The sequence below is a fragment of the Ammodytes marinus genome (assembly GCF_949987685.1).
Source record: "Ammodytes marinus genome assembly, chromosome: 18".
NCBI classification, from domain to species: Eukaryota; Metazoa; Chordata; class Actinopteri; order Uranoscopiformes; family Ammodytidae; genus Ammodytes; species Ammodytes marinus.
In genome coordinates this window covers 3,407,645-3,425,629 of record NC_137222.1, presented here as the reverse complement: position 1 = coordinate 3,425,629, position 17,985 = coordinate 3,407,645, and the positions used below count along the sequence as shown (strand labels likewise).

Below are 17,985 nucleotides of genomic sequence, written 5' to 3'. Positions count from 1 at the left end.
TGACAATGGATAATGGAAAATATAAGGTTTGAAATCGTAAATACCATGTGCTCTGCAATTGATAACCTAATGGAATGTGTGACTATTGAAATTCAAATGAAAGATAAATGTTTAATTATCAGCTGTCTGTTCAGAACACCCGGAATTTTTCCGTCTAACATGAAAGTAGCTACAGTCAATTTGGCTTTAGAAAGAATCATTCCACTGGCAGATGTGTTTAGACTACCAGAGAAAAAATTGCAAAATTGTGTTTTATCTGTACCAGTAGCTGTTTATCTGTGTATCTGAATCTGATAACAATGGGGGGGGGGGGGGGGGTACCTGATAAGCCTTTGGCTTCTCCTGCTACCCTTCGGACCATAACACAAAGAAATATGTATGAATATGTCAAAGAGAAAATTGTGTATTGTGTGTAATTGTCCGAAAGAATAAATAAATGGATGCATTGCGTGCATTCAGAGCGATTCACTTGCATTTTTAACAGGGACTTCTTATGAAGCTGCTGTAAGCAGATACAAACGTTTTCCCTCCAGCAGAATATGTCAAAATATATACACCTCTTCCATAGCCAGCTTGAGGAATAGTTATGGCCAAAAAATGTCATACAAAATCCATGTCCAGGCACTCAAGTTTTGTTGCAAAAATAAGTATGTAATTAATTTGGCAAGTAATTTAGTTACACCAACCAAGTGACAAGATGTATATCTGGGGCCGTATTCACAAAACATTTTAAGGCTAAGAGTAGGTCCTAACGTGCTGATTTAGGAGTAGTTCTCAAAAATAAGGGGCGTTTCACTCCTAATTTTAGGACTCTAACTTTTTTAAATAAGTGTAATTCACAAAGCATTTTAGTGCTAAAACTAGCTCCTAAATCTATGAAAAGCTAGGAGTCCTCAAGAGGACTCCTAAGTCACTAAGAGTAAATCACAGACAATCATTTGATGGTGTTTTGGATAGCTGTAAGGGGTTAATGATCTTAGTAAAGCTATATTTAGAAAGTATAGACACATTTAGGCTATATTTATTAAATGTATATAATAAAATATTTATTAAGTTCCTTTTCCTGCAGTTGCTTTGGGTTTACGATGCACTGAAAGTTACTGTTGGTGTCACGTTTGGGTTTAATTTCCTACTAGAGGCCTATATGTGGTGCTTCGCAGCATCTCCTCCGTTCCAGAGGTCCGCTACTGTATAGTTGCGCGCCTCGCCTTTTTCCTTCCGCATGCACGTTACGATTTCGCCGGCTGTTGTTTCTAAATGGTGAATTTCCCGGTTTCTCGTTGTCTGGCTATTGCTGCATAGTCCGCCGTTGAGAGAAATATAGTGAGAGTGCATGGCGTGCAGCTCTTCAATGAGGATATTTTTTCCGATTCAAATAATTGTAAAATTTAAAATGAATAGACCTATGTGGCGCTATTGTAGGCTAATTGTGAAATAATGTGTGGGAAACCCTGCAGTATCTTGGTTTCATGTTAAATCAGTGTCACTTGTCATTAATTATATATAAAAACTCTTTACTTTAATACAGCGACACAATATGGATATCTCCCACAGTGTTTCTATCATAAATTCACTCTTAGCTCTCATTCCCTCTCAGCCAATCACTGTGGGCATAGAAGGTATGAACATGACATCATCCATAGCAACAGGGTCAACACCGCCCTCTAGACTTAGCTTAGGAGTCCCTCCCATTCCTTAGTAAAAGTTGGTCTTATTAGCTTTGTGAATAGGTTTTAAGAAATTACTCCTTACTAAGAACTTTTAGTGCTCCTTAGGAGTACTCTTAGTGCTAAGATAAAATGTTTTGTGAATACGGCCCCTGAACTCTTTGTAGCCTGTGCTACTGCATGTAAAAAATTAACCCACAAATAATTAAGTTAGTGCTTGTTGATGCTGCACAGAGCTTCGCTGACAGATATTTTGTCTAGAAAACTCTGGTAGCCTGAAGCTTCCTGCTTTGGGTAGCTGACTGTGGCAAAGCGGGTAGGGTGGTAATCGCAGGGTTTGTGGTTCGATTGCTTCCTCCTGCCACATGTCGAAGTGTCCCTGACCCTGGGCAATACACTGAACCCCAAGTTGCTCCTAATAGCAGTTTAATGAGAGGCAAACAATGCAGATAGATCAGCCTTAGAATATCTGATGGGCAGCAGCCATCAGTGTGTGAATGTGTGTCAAAATGGTGAATGTGACAGAAGTGTAAAGCACTTTGATTGGTAAAATGCCGTACCTTATCGATTGTGGTGACTACATACAAATTAATCGTAAGAATATTCAAAGCTACCGCAGTTCCTGATAGAGCCATCTTTGGTTTTTGGATGTCTGCACATGTCCTTCACGGGTAAATAAGCATGAAGGTAAGAAGACAGTTTATTTTATTCTCCGCAGTGTCTGTGAATTATTCATTTAGTGGGCGCCAACAATGTAGGTTCAAAACTCAAGTATCTCTCAATCTTCCTCAGTGTCTCACTTTTGTGTGTGTGTGTGTGTGTGTGTGTTGTCTGTCTGTCTGTCTGTCTGTCTGTCTGTCTGTCTGTCTGTCTGTCTCAATATTTTTGACTTTGAGTAGTATGGCGAATGAGTCTGCGCTATGGCAGTCCAGCGCTGTCGGTTTTGGAGATTGACAGTCTTCATTTAGCCTGCTGTTTTTTTTTTTTGGTTTTAACTAGAGAATTCGCCCCTAGTTTCTAATTTTATTTCATGTAGCCTAGAAACCTGGCTAAGGAGAGGAGACAGAGCTAGAGACGAAGAGAGAGAGACAGACAGACAGACAGAGAGAACAAACTGTATGATAGTCTACAGTTGTTTATAAACAGGCAAAAAAGGGTCATATAAGTATGCGATTAATTTAGATTAATTAATCACAGAGCCAGTAATTAATTAGATTACTTTTTTTAATCGCTTGACAGCCCTAATAATGATTGATTTGAGAGAAGCCATAAGATGTTCAGCCTCCCTGTATAACCTGAATAGAACGATCCTTGTTTCATAACTAAATTTTGCGACATTAGAGAGATTTGTATAGCCTACTATTCGAGTCACCCCTAACGTGTAATGGTTCCAGTGTTTCCCCTACCATTATATAGGCCTGGCGGGGCCGCCAGGCCGGCAACAGCAGCCTGACTTGAAAAAAATAAAATAAATGTTTTATTGATTCCGTAATAATCATTTGCGAGCGTCTGCGCAGCACTGTCGGTCTACCCCTCGTGTGCGCCTGTCTTTACAACCTCTCGTTTGATCATCCCATCAGCTAATCTGTGTGTCTACGCGCGTGTGTGTGTATGTGTGTCTGCGCGCGACGCGCGTGTGCATTCGGTGAGCACTTGTTAAACACGGAAGCCAATGAGCAGAAGCATGACTAGCAAGCAAACGTGGAACTAGTGGCGAAAATAAAACCAGTGCCTGCTCTATGGAGAAATTAAGGACTCAGTAACAGGGACGTTGAACAGGAAAAAGTGCTGAGCAAAACCTAGAAAGTTAAAATTGCTACGTTGCCGTGGCAACACAACCAATCTGTAGCCTATCAACAGCAGAGAGAGCGCTGAAAAAACCGGCATGCACTCGTTTCAGTAAGTTTACAGAAGTGCCACACTGCTACTGCCTTTGGCATTCTCAGAAAAACATTAATTTATTTTCAAGGGACATATTAATGTATTTATTGTTTTAACTGTTAAGTTATCTTGAAAACAGCAGGCTATAGTAGGCCTACAAGCTTTATATTTTTGTATTTTCAATGCTACTTTATTTTTATGTTTTAAATTGAGAAATAGGCTAGATGAATTATAATGGTCGGAATTGGGAATTTTCCTTATGTAGCGCACATGTTGATACGCTAATCATGATGTGTAGTAGCCTATGTTGATTAATTTATTTTCAACAAGGCTATTTGCATAAAAAAAAATAAAAAATTCAATAGGCTAGCTTCAAGATGAGGTGATTCAGATTATTCCAGAAATGAGTACTAGACAGGACCTGTCTATATTAGATCTTAGTGTTTAATGTTTTTTTATTGAAATCCATGCGTTTTTCTTCAATAGTTTGCATAGCTTGTGTCTCCAAATTATTACAGAAAATAGTTATAGGCAGATTTCGCCTCTCAAAGTGCACCAAATGCATTTAACTTTAAAGGATAAGGTTTTCTTCTGCAGGGGCATGCCCCCAGACCCCACTAGGTCCATTCTCACCCAGCAGGATCTAAAAATCCTGTGAGAAACACCACATGTACAAATGTACTGAATGTATGAAAGCATAACCCTATGCCCTAATTTTTAACGGGCTGTAAATGGGGTTCGTTTTGGTAAATTTTTTCTTGAAATTTGGTAAGCACGCGGCACACATACTCTTTATCAGCTCTTACCACCAGGCCTAAAAAAAATTCTAGGGGAAACAGTGGGTTCAAATAAAGGTTGTCAGTTAAACAATACTTTTACAAAAAAGTGTTTATTAATACAAAGGATGGACTATTACAAAAACACAATAGAATGTTATATGGCTCATACATTCTTTATACTTTAATTTTGAACATTTATACACATTCCTTGGCAGTATTTTCCATGTTCGATCCTCTTTATTTCAAACACTAAACATCTCTTTGTATATAAAAACAGGTCTGTTGTATATGTTTTAAAATAAGTAATTTTGTATTGCTAATGTTTCTATTTTATAATAGTGTATTTGACTTTAACAATACTTTGTTGTACTTTCTCTTACCGAGTTTATTGTTATACATTCAGGGCAAAAATGTATTGTGTGTGAAAACTACAATTTCTATCCTTCAGTTTACCTTCTTATTAACAGTATAGTAGCGCCACCTGCTGGATGGGACAAGAACTTGGGACAATGATATGATGTAAAAATGACAGCCTTATAAATACGAGACACTGAAGCATTTCACACTTTCAACCAGCAGACGGCAGCAATATACAAACTATGATATGGCGGGCCGCCTTCTTAGCCAGTTACTATTGTTTCTTGTTGGTGTGTTTGTACAACATCACAATGATGATTTGATGACGTATTTATTTATATAAAAAAACACCATTCATACAAAAAAAGTGGTAGGAAATTTTTGTACAAGGTAAGACTCGATTGATAGCTTTTCAGCAAAGATATTTACAGCAAAAATACCGAAAATTACAAAATATTAACAGCTTTCTTTCCATTATATGTTAAGCTATATTCAATTGCAGCTTACTGACTACAACATACAGTGCAACATTTTAATGCATTTCATAGTATCAAATGTTCAACCGTTTAAAAAAAAAAGCACATTCTTTCCTAATCTCAATTTCCTTCCGTGCTTTGTTTTTTTCCCCCTTCATCACTCAAAAGGCACGCATGGAATTGCACAGATCTGGTTTTGAAACCAAATATCTATGCTGGATAGTTTCAGATATCCTCCCTTCTTATCTACAGTATCTCACAAAAGTGAGTACACCCCTCACATTTCTTCACATTTTTCTTTATATATTTCCATGGGACAACACTGAAGAAATGACACTTTGATACAATGTAAAGTAGTCAGTCTACAGCTTGTATAACAGTGTAAATTTACTGTCCCCTCAAAATAACTCGACACACAGCCATTAATGTCTAAACTGCTGGCAACAAAAGTGAGTACACCCCTTAGAAAAAATTTACAAATCGGGCCCAAAGTGTCAATATTTTGTGTGGCCACCATTATTTTCCAGCACTGCCTTAACCCTCTTGGGCATGTAGTTCACTAGAGCTTCACAGGTTGCAACTGGAACCCTCTTCCACCCATTTATGACAGCATCAAGGAGCTGGTGGATATTAAAGACCTTGCGCTCCTACACCTTCTGTTTGAGGATGCCCCAAAGATGCTCAATAGGGTTTAGGTCTGGAGACATGCTTGGCCAGGCCATAACCTTTACCCTCAGCTTTTTTAGCAAGCCACTGGTCGTCTTGGAGGTGTGTTTGGGGTCGTTATCATGTTGCAATACCACCCTGCGGCCCAGTTTACGAAGGTTGAGTGCACGTGGTCAGCGTCGTACACAGAGGTTGGCTTTGGAAAATAGACGTATGAGTGCTGCCAGCATTGCTGAAGGGCTTGAAGGGGTGGGGGGTCAACCTGTCAGTGCTCAGACCATACGCCGCACTCTGCATCATACTGGTCTGCATGGCTGTCATCCCAGAAGGAAGCCTATTCTAAAGATGATGCACAAGAAACCCCACAAAAAGTTTGCTGAAGACAAACAGACTACGGACATGGATTACTGCAACCATGTCCTGTGGTCTGATGAGACCAAAATACATTTATTTGGTTCAGATGGTGTTAAGAGTGTGGAGCGGCAACCAGGTGAGGAGTACAAAGACAAGTGTGTCTTGCCTAGAGTCAAGCATGGTGGTTGGAGTGTCATGGTCTGGGGCTGCATGAGTGCTGCCAGCACTGGGGATCTACAGTTCATTGAATTATAGCATGTACTGTGACATACTGAAGCAGAGCATGATCCCCTCCCTTCATAAACTGGGCCGCAGGGCAGTACTGCAACATGATAACGACCCCAAACACACCTCCGAACGACCACTGGCTTGCTAAAGAAGCTGAGGGTAAAGGTTATGGACTGGCCAAGCATGTCTCCAGTCTTAAACCCTATTGAGCATCTTTGGGGCATCCTCAAACGGGAGATGGAGGAGCGCAAGGACTCTAATATCCACCAGCTCCTTGATGTCGTCATGAATGGGTAGAAGAGGATTCCAGTTGCAACCTGTGAAGCTCTAGTGAACTACATGCCCAAGAGGGTTAAGGCAGTGATAGAAAATAATGATGGCAAAACAAAATATTGACACTTTGGGCCCAATTTGGACATTTTTTATTAGGGGTGTACTCACTTTTGTTGCCAACAGTTTAGACATTAATGGCTGTGTGTCGAGTTATTTTGAGGGGACAGTAAATTTACACTGTTATACAAGCTGTACACTGACTACTTGACATTGTATCAAAGTGTCATTTATTCAGTGTTGTCGCATGGAAAGATATAATGAAATATTTGAAGAAATGTGAGGGGTGTACTCACTTTTGTGAGATACTGTATATAAATATATTAACCCTTCATTCATATTCACTTTGAGCTCTTCATTAGCTGTTGTGGACTTTGAAACAAACAATTTTAGCTTTTTCATAGCTTCAAAAATCACAGGTAAGAGACAGTTAAAGGTGCACTATGTTACTTTGGGTATGTCAGAGAAAGGATAATACTACAAGGTATATTCTCATAACTCAATAAACAAACTTAACTCACAAGAAAATTGGATCCCTTGAACACTGTTTTAAGTAAGAAAGCTTCCTGAAAAGTTACTGTTTCACTTGTATTGTTTACAGCAGCAGGCCCACAGTTTTTTTTTACAAACATATTCTACTCTTACATTTAGTTCCATGTGCCTCAAAATTATTATTTTGGTTTATGATGATAGAAACATTCAATACCCAGAAATATTGTTTTCAAACTAACTGCAGGCTCCGCCAATGTAAACAAACCCCCCTCCCCTGAAACTGCTTAGTGCACCTTTAAGTGGCCCTGATAAACGACTGCTCTACCTGGCAATCTATCAGGCCAGCAGTTTCTTGTATTGGCTGTTAAAGTTTTCTTGGAAAGAGTCCATTTTGGTGACCGAAGAGTTTATTTTGGAGCTTTCCGTACATCTGGATTTCAGAATGCTTCGGCTGCTGGATCGGCATGAATTGGAGGACGAGTGACCGTTGCTACTGCCCTGTGTGCTCTTCTTACACCGCAGCGAATTTGAGAGTTGTTTCTGGCATTGGGATGATCCAAAGTAGTAGACCATAGGATCGAGCAGACAGTTCAGACTTCCAATACACATGAACATCAGATAGACTGCATAGGAACCATCTGGGGCATCCTCACTCTTCTTCACTCCCGCATCAATTTGCAGGTAGTGTGCTAGCAGTAAGCAGTTTGTGGGTGTGAAACACAACACAAACATTACAAGCACAGTGAGAGCCATAACCACTGCTCTGGTTTTTCTGCGGGAGCGTCCCGGAATTCCAAGTGGGACCCTGGTCAGCACCTAGATCACCCGAGTGTAGGACACCAGTGTGATGAGCAGAGGCAAGAAGAAGAGGGCACAGCAGAGGGTGATGAAGTAGATTTTGTAGCGCGTGATTCGCTCATCTATAGGCTGGAGATCATGGCAGGTAGTGATGTTCAATTCTTCAAGGTAAACAGTCTGCTCGGAGAGGACCAGGGGCACCGAACCAGCTAAGGATAGTATCCACATGACTGCACAGGCTATGATTGAGTTCCTGGGTCTTCTCCAAGTCAGGGAGTTGATAGGGTAGACTACAGCAGTGCTTCTCAAATGGTGGGGCGCGCCCCCCTGGGGGGGCGCCTTGAGTTGTCGGGGGGGCGCGGGCTGCCTTGATTTCCAACTTTTTTTTTAAAGTGCTACCAAGCGCGATGTGTGCTTGTGTATGGTCATATCCTCGCGAAAGGCCGCGATTTGCAGTAAATAAATGTCCACGTGTCTCCAAGTGTCTCTGTAGGCTATTTAAAAAGAAATCAAGCAAGTAGACTAATAATAACATTAATGAATTATTGGTTATCGCATCACAGAAGGCCTATTTACCTATAATAATAAAAACACCATCTTAACTATGTTTACAGTTTAAAAACGTTTTGAATGAAATGCAAACCTCAGTTAATCATTTGCTCTTGTTTCTTTGTCCTGAGATTCACACAGACTGAGCAGTCTTGTTTAAATGTTACAAATTGAGCTAATAAACTGAACTTTGAATATTTTTGCTGCAGAAGTTATCTCAGCTAATTTGTTATCTAATTTGATAATAAGGTGATTGTATGCAGAATGCTCGTGCCAGAAACTCATACAGTGGTTTTGTACAGATAAATAAATAAATATTAGCAGGTTCTCAATAGTATTTCAATTTAGGGGGGGGGGGGCGAAAAAATTTCTGTCAGAAAATGACAGAAAATAATTGAGAACCACTGGACTACAGCAAGGAGCCGGTCCACACTGATGCAAGTTATGATGAGAACAGAGCTATACATGTTCCAGTAAAAGGCTGCAGTGACCACACGGCACATTATTGGGCCGAAAATCCAGTTGTTGCCCTTAAAGTGGTAAAAGATCTTAAAGAGCAGTAGCATTGCAAATATCAGGTCAGCGCAGGCCAGGTTCAGCATATAGATCGCAGACGGTTTCTTAGGCCGGATTCTAAAACCAAAGGCCACCACTGCACAGATGTTGATCGGCACACTGATGAGGCAGACCAGTGTGTAGAAGGAAGGCATGAGGATGGTGGAAACAGGGCCTGTTAGAAACTGCAGCGCATCTTCTGAGATCCTGCTGACGTTGGTTCTATTATGCAGCCACCATCAGAACCATTCAATCTGCCGACATTGCTATCTTGATCAGGTAACAAATACATATTGTTTAATAAAGGTATTTACACACATTTTATTCATACAATTACATACAAGTAACTTCGCATGAACTCCTGCACAGATCTAATAGCAGGAGAAGTCAGAGATCATGTAATTGAACTGCCCTCTGTGGGCGCTGGTGTCTTATTGTCAAGAGCAACAACACTTTGATGTTGTCAGAGAAGCTACTCGGACAGATATCTCTTTTTAGTTTTGCAACATTACTTTTCCATTGTCCAAATTGTTTCACATGGGAGACACAATTAATGCTTTTATCAGAATAGCAACAAATTAGAATGGACAAACCAGGTACAGCATACAGTGGTAGGATAGCCTGAGGTGGTAGGATGGCCTAGGGGACCATTAACCACCATCTCCTTGAGCAAGGCACTTAACCCCAAACTGCTCCTGTGGCTGTACTTCGGCTGAACCTGCACTCTGACCCCCTCCGAAGTGTGGTCACCTGAGAGAGGATATGCGAAAAGACATTTCAATTTGCCTAGTGTATATTGACTAATAAAGATAATTTAACTAAACTTAAAACTAAGGTTCACAAAATAACGATCACTTTTAATAATCACTTGATTATTGTAACAGACTATTCCAACACTTAAGACAGTGTGAGGGAGATCATCTTCTTTTGATTTGTTTTGCTTACAGTAACAACATTTGTGTTTATGAAGGGACCTTTACTGACATGCAGTGGAAAGTACCAACATAAGATGTCCATGTTGAATATGTGAATCTAGTTGTGTCTGTGTGACAAGATGGCGCCAGTGTGCACGGCCAGCCGTCTGTTGCTCCTACAATGTTTGGCGTTTTTATTGTTTTTAATCATTGGCACTAAACCAACTGAGTCTCTGCTGGTGTATGATCGCCAGTCTCTCTTGTTAGTTAGGCAGAATATTGCGCATTTAGGTGCGTTTTATCAGAATGGACAAAAAACTTGTCCTCCGTTCCTGGCGGGGATTCCGCCTCACCTGTGCCGGGCCTCGGCCCTACCTCCTCGGCGGAAGCGCCTCCGTCGCCGCGGCAGTCGCGGTGGTCGGCTGGTGAAGCTGAAGCTGAAGCTCTGGCTGTCTCGTTCTTCGTCCTTCTCCTGGTCAGGATTTGGATTATCATTCGGTTGCACAGTGCCCAGATGCTTCCTCGACCCCGCTGACGCCTGCCTCATACCTGTCGCCGGTTCTTTTGAGGGACTCCAGCCCCGCCGACTCTGCCCTCTCCGGGTTTCTCAGCGTGGGGTGGACCACCGGCTCCTGCGGACGTTGCCCCGGGCCCCTCGTTCCACTGGACTACAGTCCCCAGCTCCTACCAGGATTGGCCTGGTGAACGCCAGATCCCTGACAAACAAAACTTTCATCCTGAGGGATTTTTTCTGCTCCCGTGCCCTGGATTTCTTCTGTGTGACGGAGACATGGATTGGTGCCGGTGAGTCCAGCGCTCTGGCTGAGCTGTTACCTGCTGACTGTTGTTGTTTTAATTCCCCGCGGACATCGGGTCGGGGAGGAGGGACAGCGGTGGTCTTTAAAAACACTTTTAAATGCAAGCAGCGCACAGTTTTATCCACTCCTCAAAGTTTTGAAGTGTCTTTATTTGAGGTTGGTCGTTCAGACCCGGTGCTGTGCGCTGTCATATACCGACCCCCGAAATATAATAAGGATTTTGTGAATGACTTTTCTGCTCTTTTGACTGAAATTATGCCGAAATATGACCGTGTAATTCTCCTGGGGGACTTTAATATTCATGTGTGTTGTCCTGGTAAGCCCTTGGTGAAGGACTTTTTAAGTCTTATTGACTCTTTTAACTTGGTGCAGTGTGTATCTGGCCCCACACATGAACATGGACACACGTTAGACCTCGTCCTCTCTTACGGTTTATCTGTGTCTAACCTGGAGATTTGTGACGATGCGTTTTCTGATCATATGCCTGTTTTGTTTGAGATTGTCTTATCCTGTGCTGACTCTAAATCTAGCGCCTCTGTTCAGAGCCGGCGTTTTTTTAACCCTTCAACTGCTGGTCAGTTTTCTGTGGCTTTTGACCAGCTCTCAGCCTGCCCTGTCTCTGCAAATACAGAGGAGCTTAGCTCCTGGTTTAACTCCTCCTGCCGAACCATATTAGACTCTGTGGCTCCAGTAAAAAATGTGCGGCCCAAGTCTAAACCTGAGCCCTGGTTTAATGAGGAGTCTCGTACAGCTAGACGGGAGTGCCGCAAAGCCGAGCGGAGATGGAAGAAGGACAAGCTGCAGGTCTCCTTCCAAATATTAAAAGACTGTTGGTGCTGCTACCAGGACACGGTCAAACAAACCAAACAAAAATACTTGGCAAACCTCATTGAGTTAAATCGTCACAACCCTCGTGTATTATTTAAAACAATTGAAACGGTTCTTAATGCCCCACAGCCTGTCAGCTTGGAGGCATCCCCTGAGACCTGCAATAGTTTCCTGGACTTTTTTATCAATAAAGTTGCTACTGTAAGGGCTCTCATTTCAGCTCCTGCATCGGACCCCTCTGTTCCTGTTCCTTGTTCTGCAACTCTTGAAATGTTTGAACCGGTGTCATTATCGTTTTTAGAAGACCTGATTGGCCACATTAAACCATCAGGCTCTCCTTGTGATGTGGTCCCTCCTGTCTTTTTAAAAACAGTTTTTCCTTGCATAGGACAGTCTGTCCTGGCCATTGTCAACAGCAGTCTGTCCTCTGGTGTTGTCCCCCAGTGTTTTAAACATGCTGTGGTCCAGCCCCTACTTAAAAAACCTGGCCTTGACAGCAGTGTGTTGGCAAATTTCAGGCCTATCTCTAAGCTGCCTTTTATTTCCAAAATTTTAGAAAAAGTTGTGTTCACTCAACTGAAGTCGTTCTTAGATGAACATAATGTCATGGAGGTTTTCCAGTCAGGTTTTAAAAAACTGCATAGTACCGAGTCAGCTTTGCTAAGAGTGTTCAACGACATCTTCTTGGCAAACGACTCTGGTGAACATGTTATTTTGATCCTATTAGATCTAACGGCAGCTTTTGATACCGTGGACCACAACACTCTAGTGGCTCGGTTACGCCACCTAGTGGGTGTATGTGGTACTGCATTAGGCTGGTTCAGGTCATATTTAACCGGCAGATCCATGAGTGTGAGCCTTGGAGACTCCAAATCCAGCTCTGCTCCACTGCCATATGGGGTTCCACAGGGGTCTATTTTAGGGCCCCTACTTTTCTCTCTGTACTTATTGCCACTGGGATCCATCCTGAGGAAGCATGGCATGTCTTTTCATTTTTATGCTGACGACAGCCAGATTTACGTTCCTTTAAATAAGAAAAATGCCTTCTCCCTCGCACCACTTCTGGCATGCCTTGAGGACATCAAAGCTTGGATGGCCCTCAACTTTTTAAATTTTAATGAGAAAAAAACGGAAGTGATTGTGTTTGGTCCCAGTGGCCTCTGTAAACCCCCCCCTGTTGACCTCGGCCCTTTGAAAGAGTTTTTAAAGCCAACAGTTTTAAATTTGGGTTTTAAGATGGACAGTGATTTTAAATTGGATCGGCAGATCAGCTCTGTGGTAAAGTCCAGTTTTTTCCAAATCAGACAGCTGGCAAAAGTCAAACCGCTCCTGGCACATCAGCACTTTGAAACAGTAATCCATGCCTTCATTACATCTCGGCTGGATTACTGTAATGCACTTTATTTTGGAGTCAGCCAGACTTCTCTTGCACGTCTCCAGTTGGTGCAAAATGCGGCCGCACGCCTGCTAACTGGAGTCCGCAAGAGGGAGCACATCACCCCCATCCTGGCCTCCCTTCACTGGCTGCCTGTGCACTTTAGGGTTCTTTTTAAGATTATTTTATTTGTTTTTAAATCTTTAAATGGATTGGCCCCCTCTTACCTCTCTGAGCTTCTTCACCCCTATGCCCCTGCACGGTGCCTCCGATCAGCTGATCTGCTGCTTCTGGAGGTACCGAGGTCTAAACGAAAGCTCAGAGGGGACAGAGCTTTCTCAGTTGCCGCTCCTAAATTGTGGAACGAGCTCCCCCTCCATATTAGACAGGCCCCCTCACTGCCCATTTTTAAAACACGTCTTAAAACCCATTTTTACTCCTTGGCTTTCAACCCAGCATGAGACCTTAATTTTGTTTTAGTGTCCTATGGTGTATTTTATTCATTGTGCTTATTAGTTTTATTTGTTTAAATTGTTTTTTCTGAATTTTAAATTGTTGTTTTGTTTTTAAATTGTTTTGCCTGCATTATGTACAGCACTTTGTTTCAGCTGTGGTTGTTTTAAAGGGCTTTATAAATAAAGTTGAGTTGAGTTGAGTAGTTGCGAGTCAAAGCGACACATTTTCTTGACAGACAAATGCACCATATATGGAGAAGGAACTGTGGAGCGAGACATTCCGCATAAACAACTCCTTGAGGCAGTGCCAGAAACAAGGCTGTTGAAACTGAACAATGCTTCCATTTCCTACAGTGCACCAGAAACCTGTATGCATATGTTTGTGTTTTAATAAGAAAGGCAGCTGGACTGCAAGATATTGTGTCTTTTAGCACAGCATTAGACATGCTAGTATATCGGTGGGAATGAGATTAGACAATGTTCGGACTTCCTTTTACTCTTCATATCTATATATTTTATCTCTTCAGGTAACATAGTTTAGCTTGAGTCAAATAAACACATATACTTTCTTTGAAATACAGCAATACATACATAGAAGGGGGGCTTCACCAGCATTTATACATGTATGTGGTGGGGAGGGCAAATAAGTGGATTTAGAGAAATAAATTACAAGACAACCAGGTTTTTTAGTGCAGACTGAAATAATTATTTAATCAGTCAGTTGTTCCTTTACACTATCACGTAACTATCTTTTTGAAGACCAATACAACACATTTTCAGTTTACCTTTTTATTAATAGTATTGCAGCACTACCAGCTGGAAGGGTAAATAACTTGGACAATGGTTTAAAAGGACAGCTAATAAGACACAATACACTTCCCGCAGAGGGCAGCAATAAACAATCTGGGATAAGGTTGGACATGTACTTAGAGCATTTCTGTTGATTCTTGGTTATGTTTGTAGCACTATCACAATGATATGATATATTAATACTGTTGATACACAAGTGGTAAAAATAGCGATTAAAAAATCAAAGGTACAGAGTAGTTTCCTTCCTTTATGCAATGCGTATATGTTAACATGCATCTTAACTCATATGGCATATAGTGCAAAAATGTAAGCATTTTGTAATGTCAAATGATCAACTGAATATTTAGGATGGATGGATTTATGTTGGATCTGCATGAGTTAGATCACGTTGTACTGCTTTTACTGCCCTGTGCAATCTTCTGACATCTCAGCAGACTGGAGAGTTGTTTCTGGCATTGGGACGATCCAAAGTAGTAAAGCAGAGGATCCAGCAGGCAGTTCAGACTTCCCAAACACATGAACACCAGATAGACTGAGTAGAAGCGATCAGCGAAGTCATCACTCCTCTTCACTCCTTCGTTAACTTGAAAGAAATGTGCTAGCAGTAAGCAGTTTGCGGGTGTGAAACACAGCACAAACATCACCAGCACTGTTAAAACCATCACCACTGCTCTGTTTTTTCTGCGTGAGGAACCTGGGTCACTGCGTTGGCCCCCACCCAGCACCCAGATCACCCGAGCGTAGGACACCAGTGTGATGAGCAGAGGCAAGAAGAAGAGGGCACAGCAGAGGGTGATGAAGTAGATCTTGTAGCGCATGATTCGCTCATCTACAGGCTGAACATCATAGCAGGTGGTGATGTTCAATTCTTCAAGTTTTAAAGTCTGTTCGGAGATGAGGAGGGGCACCGAACCAGCTAAGGATATTATCCACATGGCTACACAGGCTATGATTGATTTCCGAGTGCTTCTCCAAGTAAGGGAGTTGATAGGGTAGACTACAGCAAGGAGCCGGTCCACACTGATGCAAGTTATGATGAGAACAGAGCTATACATGTTCCAGTAAAAGGCTGCAGTGACCACACGGCACATTATTGGGCCGAAAATCCAGTTGTTGCCTCCGAAGTGGTAAGAGATCTTGAAGGGCAGTAGCAATGCAAATATCAGGTCAGCGCAGGCCAGGTTCAGCATATAGATCGCAGCCGGTTTTTTAGGCCGGATTCTAAAAGTGAAGGCCACCACTGCACAGATGTTGATCGGCACACTGATGAGGCAGACCAGAGTGTAGAAGGAAGGCATGAGGATGGTGGAAACAGGGCCTGTTAAAAACTGCTTCGCATCTTTTGAGATTCTGCTGGCGTTGGTTCCATTATGCAGCCCACAAACTGTAGAAACTATTTGGAGACATTCCCATGTCGATCAGGTATATTACCAAATCCCACAGGGCATGGAGAGAGACAAAATATTGTTTAATGAAGGTATTAACATTTATATAGTATAGAAAATATGTTTGGATTCATTGATTTTAATTGTGGAAAAATCAATTTGGGGACATCACCATCTGTAGGGTCGGCTCCAAATCCTGCACCGACTGGAGAGAGAAAAAAACGAGTCAAGATACAGGACTGAGATATTTTACACAAGGTGTTAAAATCCTTGCCCTCCACTGGGTATCTGAGAGGCGATGAAAAGAGCAACCTACTTCATTTCTACACCGAATGAGCTCACCCTACTGCAACCCCTCCTAGCCACAACTACGCCTAGATATCCAGTCCATCAATACCACAAACACGATTAGTGACAAACCGCAGCCCTAGCAGATGCTAACCCCCACTGGAAATGAGTCAGACTTAATGCCAAATGCCCTCTCTTTAGCGTACAGAAATTGGATCTCTGACAAGTTTGTGGTTCTCAAGAACCACAAACCACATGTAGACCAGTACCCGATTTGTCTTCTAAGTGCTCATTCAGCAGTGGATCATTATGAGCCAAGACATCCTCTAATGCGGCCAGGAAATGATCATATTGGAAATGAGCAGTTTGCTAATTGTATTGCAGTTTAGTGTCTATGTTGTCTGTTAAGTGAACTCCAGGTTGTTTTTTTTTGTTAATGGGGAAAAAAGCACACATGGGATGTATGGAGTGCATTGGTACTTGTGCTATAAAATAACCTCTCCTCTCTTTCTTCATAGTTTCTCTTCCATTAGCTGCCTTTGTATAATGCAAACCAAACAAGCAAACAAACAAAAGAACAATAAATGCCTCATGCTGCCTACAAAATAAATAGTATCAAAATCGTATCTAAATATTGAAACTGTTAAGTTATTGATCAAGTAATCCTACCTAATCCTTAAAGTGAAATACTGCAGGCAAAAACATTGTTCTTTCAAGCGCTGGTCAATGTGAGATTTTTGGTTATTTTGCTTCCATAATGTCTTTTTTTCATACTAGTATAAATAGAAGGTCTAAAATGTACATCTAGTGGTTAATTTTACTGAACATTGTCACAATGCTGCTCACATGGTACTGGCCCTTCTGTCTGGGGAGACTGGACTCCAGAGTCGGAAGCTGCGTCTTTTAGACCTGGCACCAGACAGGGAAAGAGACAAGAGAATATCTGCTAAACGTTTGCCTGCATTGATTACATTTTGGCTAAATATGGAATATACAACATATATCGATGAATGAAAAATGCACTTGAACTTTGTAGTATTACAATTTATACTGTGAAATTATTAACTAATGTTAGGGGAGCAAAAGTACATTATTCTACTATAGACAAAGACTACAGGTTAAATTCCATATGTATAACATCCACCTTTTGCTAAGAAATATTGGATATGTTAAAAGCATTTGTTTTAGAAAGGTGAGACATCACTGCACCACATTTTATGATTCAATAATCTTTGACAGGTTTTAAAATTAAATGTTTAACCCCGCACCCTCCCACCAACACACACACATAGCAGCACCCATGGTAAAAAAGTGATTCTTCCTTACCTTTTTTGGCTGCAGCCGAGGCAGAACACAAACACAGCAGAAGCAACAGAATTGTCGTTGGACACGATGAAAACATTGTGCTGCCAAAAAATGAAGTCATAAAAGCAGGAGACGGATTATCAGCCTAAAATATTCTTAATCTGTGTTTGTTTTAATCTTGCCCCTGTAAAGCACTTTGAGTGGCCTTGTGTTTGAATTGTGCTATATAAATAAACTTGCCTTGCCTTGCCTTTTCCATGTGTTTCCTGCGATTCCCAGATCTTGTATGCTGCTGATCAAACTTCCAGTGAAAGGGGCTTGTTTCCACTGTCTGGTTAGTCAGCCTGTCCAACCAATGATCTTACGTCTGTCTGCAGCCAGTTATGACTCGTATTGCATGTTGTCACCTTTTCCATCATCGCACAAACACAACCAGATCCAAACACACAATTGGAATGTGTGAGCAGGACTAGGTGAAAAAGTGAAGAGAGGAGACAAGTTAACAAGTTTAAACAGCCACCGTTTCTCCAACACACTGTAGTAGCTTTGCAGAGTAGCAGACTATTCGCTGCCAAGCTGCAAAAAAGAAAAACTACTTGCAAGAAAATGTCTGATCCTGCCATGCTTTGTCTTCTAAAGCTGCTTATCAACAGTAGCTCTAGTCACCAAATAAAC

The 17,985-nt window shown here is 41.6% G+C and overlaps 1 protein-coding gene across 1 annotated transcript; it reads right to left on the bottom strand.

Moving 5' to 3' along the window:
• Positions 1-7,566: 7,566 nt before the first annotated feature.
• LOC307265002 (uncharacterized protein) lies at positions 7,567-17,540 on the bottom strand (the record flags this gene model as incomplete). The annotated part of the gene is given in 10 exon segments (XM_080046572.1): positions 7,567-8,046; positions 8,050-8,322; positions 8,991-9,354; positions 10,400-10,518; positions 10,596-10,730; positions 12,340-12,580; positions 14,720-15,725; positions 15,890-15,922; positions 16,852-16,914; positions 17,332-17,540. Coding segments are annotated over 10 exon segments (2,814 nt in total). The 5' UTR covers positions 17,432-17,540.
• Positions 17,541-17,985: the final 445 nt, after the last annotated feature.